The 17,531-nt window shown below is 40.9% G+C and overlaps 1 protein-coding gene across 1 annotated transcript; it reads left to right on the forward strand.

The window, feature by feature from the left end:
* The first annotated feature begins 5,719 nt into the window (after positions 1-5,719).
* Positions 5,720-16,661, forward strand: LOC118826000. The gene is made up of 5 exons (XM_036596892.1): positions 5,720-5,757; positions 14,225-14,575; positions 15,983-16,090; positions 16,195-16,229; positions 16,339-16,661. The coding sequence occupies exons 1-5, from the start codon at positions 5,736-5,738 to the stop codon at positions 16,468-16,470; spliced, it is 648 nt and encodes a 215-aa protein (XP_036452785.1). The 5' UTR covers positions 5,720-5,735; the 3' UTR covers positions 16,471-16,661.
* The last annotated feature ends 870 nt before the right edge of the window (positions 16,662-17,531 follow it).

Below are 17,531 nucleotides of genomic sequence, written 5' to 3' on the forward strand. Positions count from 1 at the left end.
TAGCCGCTAAGCGCTGCTACACAATCATGTTGAGACTTTTTTGGTACAATTCTGAACATGTGGCACATGTCTTCACTCGCACAGCCACCCTCACTTACAATAACAATGCAATATCACTAATAATAATGTCATCAATAATATAGGATATGTACCTTTACCAGCAAGCCAAAAATTATTGATTGCTTTCAAAAAGTGGGAGGCACTTCTCCACATCCCAATTTTATAAGACAAAGTTCAATGAAACATTTGTGGTCTGTGATGTAGCTATTTACATTCATTTGATTTGGGAAACGAGATACAAATATTTCCTTATATATATATATATATATATATATATATATATATATATATATATATATATATATATATATATTGCCTAATACATTTTTTTCTGCATCATATTTATTTTCTTATTATAGGAAACAGTGTTTTGGTCCCAGTCATTTTTGCCTCAGAAACTGACACGACACATGTATGTATTTTCACAAAAATTCAAATGATTTTCTTTGTTCCTTTTATTATTTGTTGAAGGAGCTGCTGAAGTTCACACAGTCCAAGTGAATCAGGTGATTAATTCACTTTCTTCTAACTTTTCTGCTAAACACAATCTATGTAAAATCTTAACTGTCGGACAGTAAAACAAGCTTTAACATAAACAAATGATACATATAAATATATATAGAGTTTATATCCATAATTAAAAGCCCATATGAAGTTTAGAATTACTGTTACATACACACACTCACTCCTGCACCACAAAATACTGTGAAATGTGATTTTGCTCACTATTTAATGTGCTGGCTGTGGGATCTTCTAACTCTTCTGATAAACTTTCATTTTGCTCAGTGAGTTTGCAGTAAAACCTGTTAAACACTGTTTTCTTCTTCAGGGTGAATGTGATGAAGCTTTGAACTATGCAGCACTGAGTTTCACTAATAAACCACCGTCATCCAGAGGAACTAGAAGACAACAGAAGCTTAAAGACGCTGAAGTTTACTCACAGATCAAACATCCCCAATAAAGCTGAGTTACTGAACGCTAAAGAATTTTCATACCTTTTACTGCTGATTACTCATAAAATGAACTGATGAAATTTGGTTACTTGGTTTGATGCACCGTGATCCAGTCTTAGTTTAGTTTTTAGCCAAAGACAGTCAGAGCAAGATGATAAATGTTTTTGCCTATGAATGCCTCTAACTTGTTTATGTGTGTGTTACAGTTTCTAATCTTAAACTAATGTCTGGAACATTTTGTACTGTAAATCAATCAACATGTTTTTATTTCTCACCAAACTTTCTTATAAACATTAAAGAACACTTCAAATTTCTAAAAAGCATTTTGCAGTGTTAGATTTTAAAAAGGACATGGTCTGAGTTATTAAAGTGTAAATGCATTTGTCTTTCTAAGCCAAGTTTGACAAACAAAACTCCTCCCAACACTGTGACAACACCTCCCCCTGCTCTTCTGCATATGAGAGACCAACCCCTGGACTGCTGACCTTTAACACACACAGAGCTGCTCTTTCAGTTCATTACCCAATATGAGTGTCTCCTATGACTTCAACTTCAAAAGCCTGTTTTGCTGGACCTGCATGTCGCACTATTTAAATTATATAAAGCTAGAAAAGCACCAGTAAATAAAGCCCCTGTTTGCTTAATGTTTACTTCACCTTGTTGTTATTCACCATCTCACTCCAATACATTATAACAGTCATGGCCCTTATTGTAAATGGCATGCAAATTTGATTATGATTTTACATGTGAGCAGTACCTCAATGCACTGTCTCTTGTACCCAGCCTTGCTCGGCTCCTCTGAGGCAGAGAACCAATGGGCATCTGAACCTGCAAGACAATGGTGTGATTTCTTAGAGCGGCTGTGACCACAGCATCTGAGTATTCAAATCCCTACAGCGCCCCCTGTTCAGCCCATCTTCTACAAAGTAGAGAATCATTCTGTCTGTATGGAGAAGTTCACCCCTCACCATCACACTGCTTCTATTCTAGGAGTCAGTTTCATGTATCTGGACAACATGCTTTATCACTTCTTAGAAGTTTTAAATAGAAACAGAAAAGAAGTAAATAATGTTAAAATTTAAATTGAATGTTATTGCATTTGTTTTAATATGAAGCTATGCAGCATGTTAATGAAAAGGTTTGAGTTAAAGCTTAGTTCGGATGAAAGTCTTCACAGGTTGAACCTCTAGATCACTTATAATTCAGTTCTTAAAGTTAAAGTTCTTAAGTTAACTACTATGAATCTAATATGTGAGGTTTGTGTGAGAGTGAAGAAGAGACATTCAGACCCACCTCACTTTGGAGTTTGGAGGGGTTTTTTTTGTTTGTTTCTGTTTATAAAAAGCTGTAAAAGTTCTGTTTAATCATTTGATGTGGTTGGAAGTTTTAGCAGTCCACCCTCTACTGCAGTACATACGCTGTGGTCACTGCTAAATACACCCTCATATATAAGATATAGTTCACAGGAAGAAAGAAAGAGAAGAAGACATTTACAGCATTTCTTTTTTCATGAAATCATAATAGTAAAGTGCTGTTGCTAGACTGGGTAAAAAGTTGCACTTTACTTAGAAAAAACATGATCCAAAAGACAAACACTTGACAGATAAGGTTCATGCCGTTTGATGGAAAAGTCTTGCAAACAAAAGGCAAAGCTAGATGTCCTGAATCCCTCGGAGTAAAGCTTACAAATAACCATCAACAAATCTAATCCTTTGTGTAATCCATGGTCCAGCATAGTTCTGGAACCACACAGAACCCCTGCCCCACCCCTGGAGATCAGAATATTTGGTTCTGTAGTTTATGAGCTCCAACCCCACACTTATATACTTTAATCACAATGCATCTACAGGTCCAGTGTTTACAGTGTCATCCTGAAACTGCTCCTTTTAGGAGTTAGAAAATTGCTTTTGTGTTACAGTGCTCAATCCAAATAGACTGTAGCAAAGAAATGTCTGGTGGGCTTTAACTGTATTTTGTCTGACCAAATAACATTGTTCCAAAAGAGTTCTGATTTGTCTAAGTGATTGTGAGCAAATTTTAGATGCACACCTGTTTTTTTGTGTATTGACAGGGATGTTTAAGGTCTTTGCTAAGGCTCTGTAGCTACTTCTATTTGAATGTTATTTAATAACATTTAGAACATTAGAAAGCTCTTTCAGATGCACCGGCAGCTGCCATGCTTCTCGGGCACCAGCTCCTCCCACAGATGATACATGACATCTTGTGGTGCATTCAGAGGCTATTGCAGATGCTGCTATTGCAGCCCACAGCAGTTGGGGATCCATCCACTGCACTGGCACTTCACTCACGAAAGCTGTGGTAACTTGACAGCACACAGCACGCCCTGCCCCCCAGAGATCCACCAACCAGCCCTGATGCTGTGAGTTCAGCTCCTGCAGAGGCTGGCAGCTTCTCCCAAGGGGAACAAAGGCCACACTGCCAGGGAGGTCTGACTCTCTGCCTCAGCTCTGCAGCTAGCATTTGACTCAGGCCCCCTGCTATGACTAGGAGCCACTTCTTCCCTCTCATGTCAACTTGGCCACTGGTGATGGACTTAAGTTGGATGGTCATTGCTGCCCAGTGGGCCAGTGTGCCACTCTCAGTGCAAGGGAGCATGCCTAGTCATAGTAGCAACACCGTCCAGCCGGTGTCAATGAGGGCAGTAAGGTATTTCCAGTCTATGCTGCACTTGACCCAATGTCCACGACGGCAGCTGATCTTCCTGGCTGGCACCCAATTTCCCACCGTCTCAGGTTTGCGGCAATGACTGGCGCAGTGTCCCCTCTTCCTGCACTGCCAGCACACTGGCGCTCTGCTGCCACTTCCTCTGGGACCACTCTGCACGTTCTCTCCTCCTCAAACTCCTTTGCAACATAGCACTGTGTTGCTCGCTGCAGCATCTCTATGTCGAGGATGAGTTCTGCCCTTTCTGCCTTGGCTGTGGCTGCTTGAAGGCTGGCCAGTGTGGCGAGCTGCAGGTGCCATCTCAGCTCCTCTGGCAGCAGTGTGTTTAGGAAGTGCTCCAGTGCCAAGTCCTCATACTTTCTTGAACACCAGATATGCCTGTCAAACCATCATGCTCAGCTACACTTGACTCTCCTTTTGCCCTCCACCTCTCCAGGAGCAGCCACCTGACCTACCACACTGCCTGCACCTTCCTGAAACATCACTAGAGAGCCGAGGTCAATGCCGCTAGGTCATCATGTTGTCCCAGCATCAGAGCCACAAGGAAGGCAAGGCGAGTTTATTTATATAGCACCTTTCAAACACTGCTGTCATTCAAAGTGTTTTACAAATGAGAAAAGCACAAATAGAAAAGTGTTTAAACTGAACTAAAAGCTGCTCAAACAGCAACGTTTTAAGCCTGGATTTAAAAGTGTCCACTGCACAGCTCTCCATGTTTAGTTTTTACCTTCAGCAGGACTAACTGACTAGTTTCTAATGATCTGAGAGCTCTGTTAAGCTCATATGTCTGCAACATATGAAATAAATATGCTGGTCCTGCACCATTGAGCAATTTATAGACCAGTAGTAGTGTCTCTTCTGTTACAGACTGGTAGCCAGTGTAAGGATTTAAGAATGGGGGTGATGTGTTCCCTTCTTTTACTCCTAGTGAGACTCTGGCAGCTGCATTTTGAATCATCTAAAGCTCTTTGATTGTCTTTTTTGGGCGTTCAGTTAGGAGATCATTACCGTAATCAATCCTGCTAGAAATAAAGGTGTGGATGAGTTTCTCCAGGTCTGCTTTAGTCAGAAAATCTCTAATCCTGTTGATATTCTTAAGGTGATATAAAGCTGATTTAGTAACTGCTCTTACATAACTGCCAAAACTGAGATCAGAGTCTATCAGTACACCAAGGTTACGTACTAGTCTTTTAGATTTTAGGGCTTTTGAATCCAGATAGGCAGCTAGTCTTTGCCTCTCATTGCTATTCCCAAATAAAATGATCTCTGTTTTATCTTTATTTAACTGCAGAAAGTTTTGTTCCATCTAGTCAGTGATGTGCTCAAGGCACTTACAGAGTGAGTCAAGGGAACCATATTTGTTTAGGGAGAGAAGTAGTTCTGGATATCATCTGCATAGCTGTGGCAGGATATCGCATAATCTTGTAGTGTTTGGCCAAGAGGCAGCATGTATAAATTGAATAAAAGTGGCCCAAGAATTGAACCCTGGGGGACACCACAGGTCACTGGCACTCTGTCAGAAATATTATTTTCAATTTCCACTACTAGTCACTTCCTTGCAAGTATGAACTGAACCATTTTAGGACAGTTCCTGAGAGCCCAACCCAGTTCTCAAGTCTATCTATGAGAATTATGCACACATAGTTCTTTCCCCTCTAGTGTTAAACACAGCTGTGTCACAGTGGTGGTCACCATCCAGCCATTATTCCAGGCAAGCACTTGCAGCTGTGTAGAGTACAACTACCAGGCACCCTTGCCAGTGTAGCATGGTAAGGAAATACATGCTGTCTCTCTCTTGCCAGGCTCCAGCTGTGCTCTGCTGCCGAGCCTCACTGTGGTGTTTCCTTTGCTGTCTTCTTGCTCTCAGCTGGCTGGACCCATCTGAGATGGGGCAATCATAGTGCTTCATACCCCCTTCCTCCAGGCTAAGTCTTCTTTGCCGCCCACCTTTAAGTTTGTTAAAGTGCCACACGATTTCTTCAAACCTGGTGGCCAAATCCCACTTCTGACACCAGAGTAGTGGAGGGCACAGAAGGCATGGACAACATTGTGCATACAGGTAAATGCTCTTTTATTTTGAACAGGGACTTCAACAAAGGCAGTGAAATGCCCAGCTCAGCGCTACCCCTACACAAAACATAGGAAGGGGATAATGCAGGAGGACACAATATACTTATTGAATTGTGTCTGCCTCTGTAAGCAGTGTTCATTTCGCAAATATTAATTCATAATGTCATAATTACTATGAGTCACTGCACCAATGTACTTGTCAATTTTCACGTTTAAAACAAGTTTGTTTCGTCTTGCTTTACATTACTTAAATTATTATATTTTTAATATATTTCAATGTATCGTGCATATGTATGTTTATTTGGATTTGTAGTAATTATAACATTAATATTACATTTTTCTTAAAATGAAAACAATCAGGTGATAGAAACATTTGTTCGTAGTAACCCATCATACTTTTTAGTTTTTGTTACAAGTGCTAATCATTGTGATTGAGCACTGGAATGAATTTTATCAAAAGTTTAAGATCATGACTAAATCAAACTATAATGTGTGTCATTGCATGACCAGTCACATCACCGATTTCCATGAGAAAATTCAAAGAAAAAATCTGACATAGTATATGTTCCCATACAAAAACGTTTTGAGGGCATTTATTAAATTAACTATTAACTAAACTACTTCTAAACTAAACTATGAACTAAAATGAGATATTATTTGTAATGTTGTATAAAATACACATTTCGGCTGGGTTCAGTCAATCTGTAAACAGCTAAACTCAGTATATAAAATTTTAAAGAGCAACTTTTAACATAAGTAATAAAAAACTAATTAAAAACTAATTTTTCTGAGATTAACTAAGCCGTATAATCTATTTACTTGCTACATTTAACATATTGGAAATAAAATGTTTAATATGTTGAAGTCAGAAAAAAAGAACAGTTTTCTCATTCTTTTTCCAACAATATACACTCATTGGGCACTTTACTGGGTACACCTCCTTGTCTCTACACTCATTGTTCATTTTATCAACTGCTCTTACCTTATGCACTGTGTAGTTCTACAATTACAGACTGTAGTCCATCTGTTTCTCTGCATACTTTTAGCCCCGTTTTACTCTGTTGTTCAATGGCGAGAACAAGCTTGAAATTGCAAGTAACCCTTTAATCGTGCAAAGGGTTCTTTGAATTTTCATGGTTCTATATAGTACATTTTTTTACTAAAGAACCCTTGAAGAAACATATTTTAAAGGGTGTTGTATAAAACACTACAATACTATTGTGACACTTCAACAGAATCCAGACGCTCGCAGTGTAAAAAAGGCGAAAGGAGATTTAATGGAATCAGGCAAAAACGAAGTCAAAAAACAAGCAGGGGTCAAATCCAAACAGCCAATACAAAACACAACGATGATAAAATCACCATGTGAACAAAACCAGGGGGCAAGACAAAAGGGCAAGTCGAAAAACAGTCCAGTAATTCAAAAAACACAGAACACAAATCACAGGCAACAGTATCCAAAAGGGTAAAGGCAAAAAGCAGAGTCGAGTAAACAAAGCAAAGGGTCAAATACACAGCAGAGTAAAGATCAGAAATAACGCTCAGTAAGGTTCGGAAAGAAACAATACCTCGCACTGATCTTCCCTAAAGCCCGGGCTTAAAAACTATCCTGTCCTGATCATATGATCTAAAGCACAGTTGCCAATACTCAGTACTCAGGAGAATGAGAGCGCTGATAGGAGCACGAGATATTGTCCGAAGTCATGTGGTCCCCTTGAGGATCGTGGGAATTGGAGTCCGTATCATCCCTTGATACTGGCAAATGCGTGACAGTACCCCCCCCAAAGAGTCCGGGCGGGTTTCGGAACGAGGACAACCCGGACGACCACCACGCACACCACCGGATCCCGGAACAGAGGCAGACCCAGAACTGCCTAGGCGCTGAACTCGCGGTTCCTCCTCCTGAGAGTTCCGTAGACGAGGCGGCAACGAGCTGGCGAGCCTCTTGCGCGGTCGACCCCTGGGATGGGGAGCAGGTTTCTCCGGATGCTGACTGTGGAAATCAGCAATGAGGGCTGGGTCCAGCACATCCTTAGCAGCAACCCAACATTGCTCCTCCGGGCCATACCCCTCCCAATCCACCAGGTACTGCAGGATCCCGCCTCGTCTCCACGAGTCCAGCAACCCACGGACAGCGTACACCGGTGCCCCATCTATCAGTTCCGGTGGTGGGGGTGTGTCCTTCGGGGTCGCCTCATCCAAGGGCCCTGCAACAACAGGTTTCAATAGAGAAACATTAAAGGACGTGAAACCCTGAATCTCGGGGGTAAGTTCAATCTATATGTGACTTCATTGACCCGTTTCTCTACTTTAAAGGGTCCAATGTATTTGGGCTGGAGTTTTTTGCTACTTCCCTCTGCTCTGCGGAAGTCCCGGGTGGCCAGCCATACTCGATCTCCCGGCTGAAACATCGGTGTTAGACCCCTATGACGATCCGCTTTCTCCTTGTGCCTTTGAATCACATGCTCGATGCGTCGGTGCATCTCCTCCCACACCTGTTCACTCCGATTCATCCATTGGTCCACTGCAGGCACATCAGTTTGTGCACCCGTCCAAGGTGCTAAGGGGGGTTGATAGCCTAAAATGCACTGGAAAGGGGTCATATCCGTAGTAGAGCTGGTTAGAGAATTTTGTGCGATCTCTGCCCAAATTAAGTATTCAGCCCAGTCCGGGGGGTTCTCATAACAGAAAATTCTCAGAAACTTTGCCAGTTCTTGATTTACTTGCTCACATTGTCCGTTTGTTTGTGGGTGATACCCTGAGGAAAGGCTAATGGAAACCCCAATATGTTCAAAAAAGGCGGCCCATACTTGGGAGGTGAATTGAGGGCCCCGATCTGAGACTATGTCCTCCGGGATACCGAAAAAACGAAACACATGATGAAACAAAGTCTGAGCAGTTTGAAATGCACTGGGAAGTGCCGCAAAAGGGACAAACCTCACTCCCCGGGAAAACGAGTCTACTACTGTTAAGATGGTGGTATATCCCTGTGAAACGGGTAAATCAGTAACAAAATCTATCGCTATGTGGGACCAGGGTCTATTAGGCACGGGTAAGGGCACCAATTTCCCAGCAGGTAGCGTCTTTGGGGTCTTGCACTGTGAACAGACTGAACAGGAGGAAACAAAAGTGTGAATGTCTTTAATCATTGACTCCCACCAGTAGCAATGTGATAAAAGTTTAAGTGTACGGGTCTCGCCCGGATGTCCGGAGGTGAGGGAAGAATGAGCCCATGTTATGAGCTGGGTACGGAAGGCCTCCGGTACATACAGTTTATCTGGAGGACACTGAGTGGGTATTTCTCGGTTAACGAGTGCTTTTTCGATGTCTTCATCGATCTGCCAGCGAATGGAAGAGATGTTGATTTCTGGAGGGAGTATGTGTTTGGACGATTCAGTTGCTGAGGGGGTCTTATCTCCTTCGTGGATTCGGGATAGCGCATCAGCTTTGGTATTGCGAGAACCGGGCCTAAAAGTTATGTTAAAGCGGAATCTGGCGAAGAAAAGTGACCACCGGGCTTGTCTGGCGTTAATTCTCTTGGCTGTGCGGAGATATTCAAGGTTCTTGTGGCCTGTCAGAACAGTAAACGGAAAATTGGCTCCCTCTAGCCAGTGACGCCACTCTTCCAGGGCGAGCTTAACTGCTAACAGTTCACGGTCCCCGATACCATAGTTCCCCTCAGTGGTTGACAACTTATGGGAAAAGAAAGCTATGGGGTGTAGTTTTTGTGGGGATCCTGACCTTTGTGATAGTACAGCCCCAACTCCTGTTTCTGAGGCATCGACTTCTACTATAAACGGCTGTGTGGGATCTGGGTGTTTCAAAACGGGGGCTGTGGTGAACGCTTCTTTAAGTTTCTGAAACGCACGTTCTGCAGAGTCATTCCAGATGATCTTTTTTGGACTGCCCTTTAATAGGGAGGTCAATGGGGAGGCTATGGTGCTGAAGTTTCTAATAAATCGGCGATAAAAATTAGCAAACCCCAAAAATCTTTGAAGGTCCTTTACTGAGGTGGGTGTGGGCCAGTGAGCTACCGCTTCTACCTTGTTATCATCCATAGTGACTCCTTGAGGGCTAATGATATATCCTAGAAAGGATACTGACTGCAAATGAAACTCACATTTTTCCGCTTTTAAGAACAAATTGTTCTCGAGGAGTCTTTGGAGAACTAAACGAACATGTTTCACATGTGTATCTAAATCAGGCGAGTAAACGAGGATGTCATCTAAGTAGGCAATAACAAACTGGCCTAACATGTCTCTGAGTGTGTCGTTGATGAATGCCTGGAACACCGAGGGGGCGATAGAGAGCCCAAAAGGCATCACCTGATACTCGTAGTGCCCCCTAGTGGTCAAAAATGCGGTCTTCCATTCGTCTCCCTTCCTTACTCGGATCAAGTTATAAGCACTACGTAAGTCTAGCTTAGTGAAGAATTTAGCTCCTTTGAGTTGTTCTAGTGCTACTGGAACTAAGGGAAGCGGATAGGGGTAGGCTTTTGAGATCTGATTAAGGGCTCTATAATCAATACATGGACGAAGTCCTCCATCTTTCTTTTTAATGAAAAAGAAACCAGAAGCAATGGGAGACGTAGAGGGCCGGATAAAGCCTTGTTCTAGGGCCTCCTGAATGTAAATATCAAGGGCTTTTTGTTCTTCCTGTGTCAGTGGGTAGACTCGTGCTTTGGGGAAAATAGGATTTTCAACCAGATCGATAGCACAGTCGTAGGATCTCTGCGGGGGTAATTTGGTGGCATTTTTCTTGTTGAAAACTTCCTTTAGATCTGCATACTCGGGGGGAATCTCAACTACCGTGTCAGCATTGGGGCTTTCAATAGATGTGGACAAAAGGGCTATGGATGGAGTGATTAAACAAGAGTGGGCACAATAGTCCGACCATTTAGTAATGGTATGTTCGGGCCAAGAAATTACAGGATTGTGTTTTTCCAACCACGGAAGTCCTAAAATGAGTTCGAATTCTGAGTGGTCTAGAACTAAAAAGGACAGAGTTTCCTTGTGACATGCACTGATCTGTAGCTCCACTGGGTGCGTGACTCGGGAGATGGTGCCTAAACCCACTTCATCCAACGCTGCCACTCTTAATTGATTCTCTAGTGACTTGACTGGTATCTGCAACTGCTCCACAAGCTTGGCGTGAATGAAGTTTCCCTCTGCTCCCGAATCGATCAGAGCTGAAACGATATGAGAATGGAGACGACAGTATATAATTGCATTCAACATTACAGATTTAGAAACCAACCCCTTTGTGGGAACACTCACCACATTAGCGAGTGAACTCCACGTGCTGTCCAGGGGTCGGCGCCTTAGTTTTTTTCGGGCGGGTTCGGCACAACTTGGTGTCCCGCCTTGCCACAATACAAACAAAGATGGTTTCGCAAACGATACTGCCTTTCCTCTGGAGATAGCCGCGAGGAATCACATTGCATGGGTTCTGTGGTTTCTGGGTGCTCTGGCAGAACCCTTCCCCGAGGCAATCCCCTCCTCTGATCCCGTGTAGCCTTCGGCCGTGAGCGAGAGTGCAACAAGTGATCCAACTTAATAGCTAACGTAATAAGTTGGTCGAGAGTTAGATCATCGTCTTTACTGGCAAGTTCATTTAAAATCTCTGTATTCAATCCTTGGCGAAACATCACTAGTAACGCCGCCTCATTCCACCCGCTGCTAGCAGCGAGAGTTCGAAACTCCAGCGAGTAATCAACTACAGAGCGCGTTCCCTGACGTAGCTTACATAATAATTCTCCGCCTACTTTCCCTTCGTAAGGATGATCGAACACTCTACTGAATTGAGTGAGGAATTGGGCGTATGTCATGTGGTGAATCGCAGTCCAACTAGCTGTAGCCCATTCTAAGGCTTTTCCGGTTAAACGGGAAATAACAAAAGATATCTTAGCTTGATCTGAGCTAGGAGGGGAATTTTCAAAAAACACTGAGCATTGTAGTAAAAACCCCTACATTTATCCGGATCCCCATCGAACTTATCCGGTTTACTCACTGGGAAAACTGCCCCTGCGTGATCCGCTGCCGTGGTAGAAGGCGTTGGATTAACTGCGGAATCTACGAGGCTCATATTTTGTAGTTGTCCCGTCAAATCTTTAACACTCGTGACCAATTGGGCCAGCTGGGCTTGTTGTTCCGCCTGTTGTTGAGCTAGGGATTCTAGTGAATGGGTAACTCCTGACAGAACCTGTTGGTGACGACCCAAAAGTTGCCCTTGTTCAGCGAGAGCCTTATGAAAGGCTTCCTGTTCCGCCATCTGCATCGTAGGCGAGGTATTCTGTGACACTTCAACAGAATCCAGACGCTCGCGGTGTAAAAAAGGCGAAAGGAGATTTAATGGAATCAGGCAAAAACGAAGTCAAAAAACAAGCAGGGGTCAAATCCAAACAGCCAATACAAAACACAACGATGATAAAATCACCGTGTGAACAAAACCAGGGGGCAAGACAGAAGGGCAAGTCGAAAATAGTCCAGTAGTTCAAAAAACACAGAACACAAATCACAGGCAACAGTATCCAAAAGGGTAAAGGCAAAAAGCAGAGTCGAGTAAACAAAGCAAAGGGTCAAATACACAGCAGAGTAAAGATCAGAAATAACGCTCAGTAAGGTTCGGAAAGAAACAATACCTCGCAATGATCTTCCCTAAAGCCCGGGCTTAAAAACTATCCTGTCCTGATCATATGATCTAAAGCACAGATGCCAATAATCAGTACTCAGGAGAATGAGAGCGCTGATAGGAGCGCAAGATATTGTCCGAAGTCGTGTGGTCCCCTTGAGGATCGTGGGAATTGGAGTCCGTATCATCCCTTGATACTGGCAAATGCGTGACAACTATAGCATGATAAAGATTAAATAGACTCAATATATACAAGTTCAGTGTGGAAGACATTATTCAAAAACCAGAGTGATACTACAAACTACACAGCAGTGTTCAGTGAGTGAGGCAGAGAGAGTCAGTGTTTACTGCTTAGAGTCCTCATGGCCTGTAGACAGAAGCTGGTTTTAAAGCAGGTGGTGTACACTGTGAAGCTATGAAAGTGTTTACAGAGGAGAGAGTCGAGAACAATGCAGTACAGATGCTTTTTGAAGTCATTGTAACAGTGTTTATGCAGAAGTGTAAGATCCTGGACAGGTTGCCAAACCACACTTTGATAAATCTAGTCAGAAATATGTCTATGGTGCAGCAGTAAAACACTATCATAGCTGTTGAGGTCATTCTGAAGATGGGTCTACTTTTTGCATCTTATAGCCTTTTTTTCTAAGAGGCTTTAATTTCCTGTTTCTATTGTTGTTTTTGTTATTGAAACCATGAAGCAATTAATGGAAATGACTGCCAACTGTAACAAAAATTTTAATTCCAAATAGTTTTGAGAGGTTTACATTGGTGTGATTTGTTTGGATAAGCCAGGTTTGCAACCCAGCAGTAGCCATTTGCACATTACGCTCTATTTTTACACACACTGATGTGAATGGACAGGGCCCAGTTCAACTTCCTGTTATGGGAGCCAGTTAGCTTTCAGCACAGAGTAATAAAGCTGCTCTCATAGAGGTTCAAGTACAGAGCGAAGCATGCGTCTCAAATGACTACTTCCTACAAAAACCGTAAGTGACCTCGTAGAAAAACTATATATATATATATACATATATATATATATATGTGTGTGTGTGTGTGTTGTTTATATATACATATATATATATATATATATATATATATATGAAACTGAGCATATAACTGAATCCTAAAACTAATACTTTTTATATTTTTTATCAGGAGAAATATCACTTGAGGAGTTTGGCAATGATTCGACTTTATGTAACAGTTTTGCTCTCTACAGCATTAGGTACTGCTTAAGTGTGTTTGTAATTTTTTTGGTAATGAAGTTCATTTTCCTTGGTTTACTTGGAAAGGGCACAAATAGATAACAGTAGATTCTAACTTTATTTTTTTTTATTATTATTATTTTTTAGGCAGCACATCAAAGGTAGACATTACCTCCTGTCTAAATGGTCTGAAGGTCATTCAGGATGGAGAAAATATTAGTCTACATTGTTCTACTTCATATTCCCATGTGACAGCGATTGCATGGTTCAAACAGACTCCAGGAGAAAAAGCTCTTCTCATTGCTTCTGCTTTCTGATTCTACACCACAATATCACAATGATTTTAACAAGAGCGGCCGCTTTACTGCAGTGAAAGGACAAAGCAGTTTTACTCTGAGTATCTCAAATGCAGAACCATCTGATTCAGCTACATATTACTGTTCTGTTGTGTATTATATAGATGTTGCATTATTAGGCTGCACAGTTTTAGTCCTCAAAGGTAGGTGTTCGTCTACTACAGTCTGCTTTTATTAAATAGTGTCAATTTTGAAATCTACATTTTTCTACAAAGCAAACCTTAATCTACATTTCATTCAGCATCAATCATTTTCCTCTCTTTAGGTTCATCTTCAAGTCTCTCTGCTGTTCTCCAGCCTCCTGTATCAGATCCTGTTGTACTGGGAGGAGATACAACTTTGCAGTGTTCAATACTCACAGATACGTCTGCAGGAGAACACAGTGTGTACTGGTTCAGACATGGATCAGGAGAATCTCATCCAGGAATCATTTACACTCATGGAAACAGGAGTGATGAGTGTAAGAAAAGCTCTGAGACTGATTCTCCTACACAGAGCTGTGTCTACAAACTCCCCAAGAGAAACCTCAGCCTCTCTGATGCTGGAACTTACTACTGTGCTGTGCTCATGTGTGGAGAGATCATCTTTGGGAACGGAACTAAACTGGACTTTGTAGGTAAGAGCAGATATTTTCAATCCCTTCAAACAGCCTCAAGAAAAAAACCTCAAATACCAAATCTTTTCTTTAAACGTCTGAGAAAATGTAATTTCTATTGAAAATGAATTTCCTTATACAGAATATAATTGATGCCTGATGTAGATTTACCCTGCGCTGTGAGGAGGAGTGTTAAAGTTGTTTTGCTAAGAGAGGGGGCAGTGTACGGGGGCTTTAGCCTACATAGAGCAATTTAAGCGTAAAGTGAACAAAGTACATCCTCACACTGTTTCTGCTGACTTGCAAATCAGCATTAAACAATATTAGTGCTAAGAATAGTGTCTTGTGCTCTCTGAACAGTAGCTAGAAGAGCAAGTAAAAATCAGCTTCCCATTGCAAAAACAGGTTTGTTCTGTTGTCTGTCATTAAAACACATTTTTTTCTCATTGTTATTCTTAACCCACATATATTACATAGGACATTACATTGATGTTGTAGTAGACTTTGCGGTAAAAGTACAGAAAACAATTCTAGTTATAAATGTTGAAAAAATTCCATTTATAAAAGCAGGGCAGTGTTTTGATGCATTAACTGCACATTTAATTCATGTTTAGCTCACATTTAATGCACTTTGTAAAATACATCAGAACACAGGTATATCTTTAAATATTCCAGCTCATATTATTATGACTCACAAGATGAATTCAGACTGTAAATCAAATGAAGTGATAAAATAAATGCAGGCTATAAATAAAAAAAATCATTAAATATTATATATATATCTATATGCTTATATACATATATATAATAAGTACATATATAAATGTATGGGAATATTTGCAGACAGTTGACAGCTCTTCAGAAACTCAGAAAGTCTTTCTCAATTAATAATATTTTGTAAACTAATAGGTAGAGACAGTTCCTCTTTAGGAGGTAACTGAATCGTCTGCTGTAGATGGTGGACTTTTTTGACAAGCCAGTGCTCCAAATGGGAATATTTTGTAGAATATTAATGTAAGAACCGCATACGTTGAGAATTTTTTGTTACAATTCTGTGCATGTGGCGCTTGTCTTCACTTGTACGGCCACCCTCACTTACAGTGACAATGCAAAATCAGTGATAAAAATGTGTCATCAATAATATAGGATTTGTACCTTTATCAGCAACCCAAAAATTATTAAATGATTTCAGAAAGTCAGAGAGACATGCTAACTCCCCCAATTTTGTGGAACAAAAATGCTGTTTTGTCTTCATGTCACTTCACATAAACATTTGTGGTCTATGATGTAGCCATTGACTTTTATTTGATTTGGGATACTAGATACAATTTTATTTCCTTAAATAATTTTTATGCTTATTTCATTTTTTCTACACATCATTCATGACAAATTTTAATTAAATTACAAAGATGTGTTTTCTTATTATAGACAAAAGTGTTTTGGTCCCTGTCACTCTTGGTTTAGCAGCATTAACCATCATCTCCATGGCTGTGGTTCTATTTCTGTACAGAAAATTACACAACAGTCGTCAGAAAGGTAAAAAACTGACATTACTGTTGAGTTTGCATTGGTAATTAATGCAGTTTTATGATCTCCATGATTTAATAGCTTTGAATGATTTACCTTATTGTTTCTTGAAGATGCTGCTGAAGGTCACACAGTCCAAGTAAATCAGGTGAATAATTCATTTTTTCTGACCCCAACCTTTAGAAACTCTCAACTGTTAGATAGTAAACCCTCTAAGTTTTGCAGTAAAATGTGTTAGACACTGTTTCCTTCTTCAGGGTGAATGTGATGAAGCTTTGAACTATTCAGCACTGAGTTTCACTAATAAACCACCGTCATCCAGAGGAACTAGAAGACAACAGAAGCTTAAAGACACTGAAGTTTACTCGCAGATCAAACATCCCCAATAAAGCTGAGTTACTGAAACTGAAAAGAGTCTTCTGACCCTTTGCTGAGGTTCACTCGTAACATCAGCTGATGATAGTTGGACATTTGGTTCGATGACTATGTGAATGTAATCAATGATAAATTAATTAACCCTTTTGCTTTTCTGTGGTTTGTATTAAATCACCCTTCCTTCTTATTAACATTAAAGATAACTTCAAGCATTCCAAAAAACTTAAGACCCTTTTTTGGATGTTACTTTTGACCCTTTTTTTTTAAACTTGTTTGGAAATGCCTGTTGGCCTTTACATTGTGTGTAAACTTTATGATGAATGGAATAAAAGAAAAATTCTGGTTCCACTGACTTACTTTAAAGGTAAAGTAGGTTTTTGTAAAGTTACCATATATATATATGCCACTTCAAAACATGCTGTCAGTTATAAAAGTGTGAAGGCATCTGTCACTCCGAGCCATGTGTGACAACTAAACCCCTCCCAACACTGACACCACCTCCCCCTTCTCTTCTGAGTATGAGAAAGAGACCACCCCCTGGACTGCTGCCATTGAACACGCACAGAGCTGCTCTTTCAGTTCAGGTCCTGATATGAGTTTCTCTTATGACCTTAACTTCTGCAGTTTGTTTTGCTGGCCCAGCATGTCTAGATATTTAACTTAAATAAACCTTAATAAGGCACCAATAAATAAAGCACCAGTTTGGTTGATCTATACTTCACCTTCTTAAACCTTAAACATTGTTTTGCTACAATATATTACATCAAGGGTTCCCTGCCATGGTCCTGGAGCAGCTGTACACTTTAGCACTTTCCCTGATACAAACACACCTGATCCAAATAATCTGCATGTCAACAAGCACTTTGTGAGCTGAAGAAGGTGTATTTCAGAAGTAAAACACAAAAAGGTGTAGGGCAGGGTTACTCCAGGACCAGGGTTTGGAACCTCTCTTTTACATTATTGTAGACATGACCCATACGTAGCTATTTAGTCTCAAAAGCTGTCTTCTTGTAAATGACATGCAAATTTATGACATTAGAGGCAGCAGCAAGGTTAAAAGTCAGATTATGATTTT

This window comes from Colossoma macropomum, unplaced genomic scaffold (assembly GCF_904425465.1).
Source record: "Colossoma macropomum unplaced genomic scaffold, Colossoma_macropomum, whole genome shotgun sequence".
Taxonomy (NCBI): Eukaryota; Metazoa; Chordata; class Actinopteri; order Characiformes; family Serrasalmidae; genus Colossoma; species Colossoma macropomum.

Coding starts and splice junctions, on each gene's coding strand:
- LOC118826000 (XM_036596892.1), top strand. CDS start 5,736: ATGGACAACATTGTGCATACAG. Junction 5,758..14,224: donor GGACAACATTGTGCATACAG/GTAAATGCTCTT, acceptor TCCTCTCTTTAG/GTTCATCTTCAAGTCTCTCT. Junction 16,230..16,338: donor ACACAGTCCAAGTAAATCAG/GTGAATAATTCA, acceptor TTCCTTCTTCAG/GGTGAATGTGATGAAGCTTT.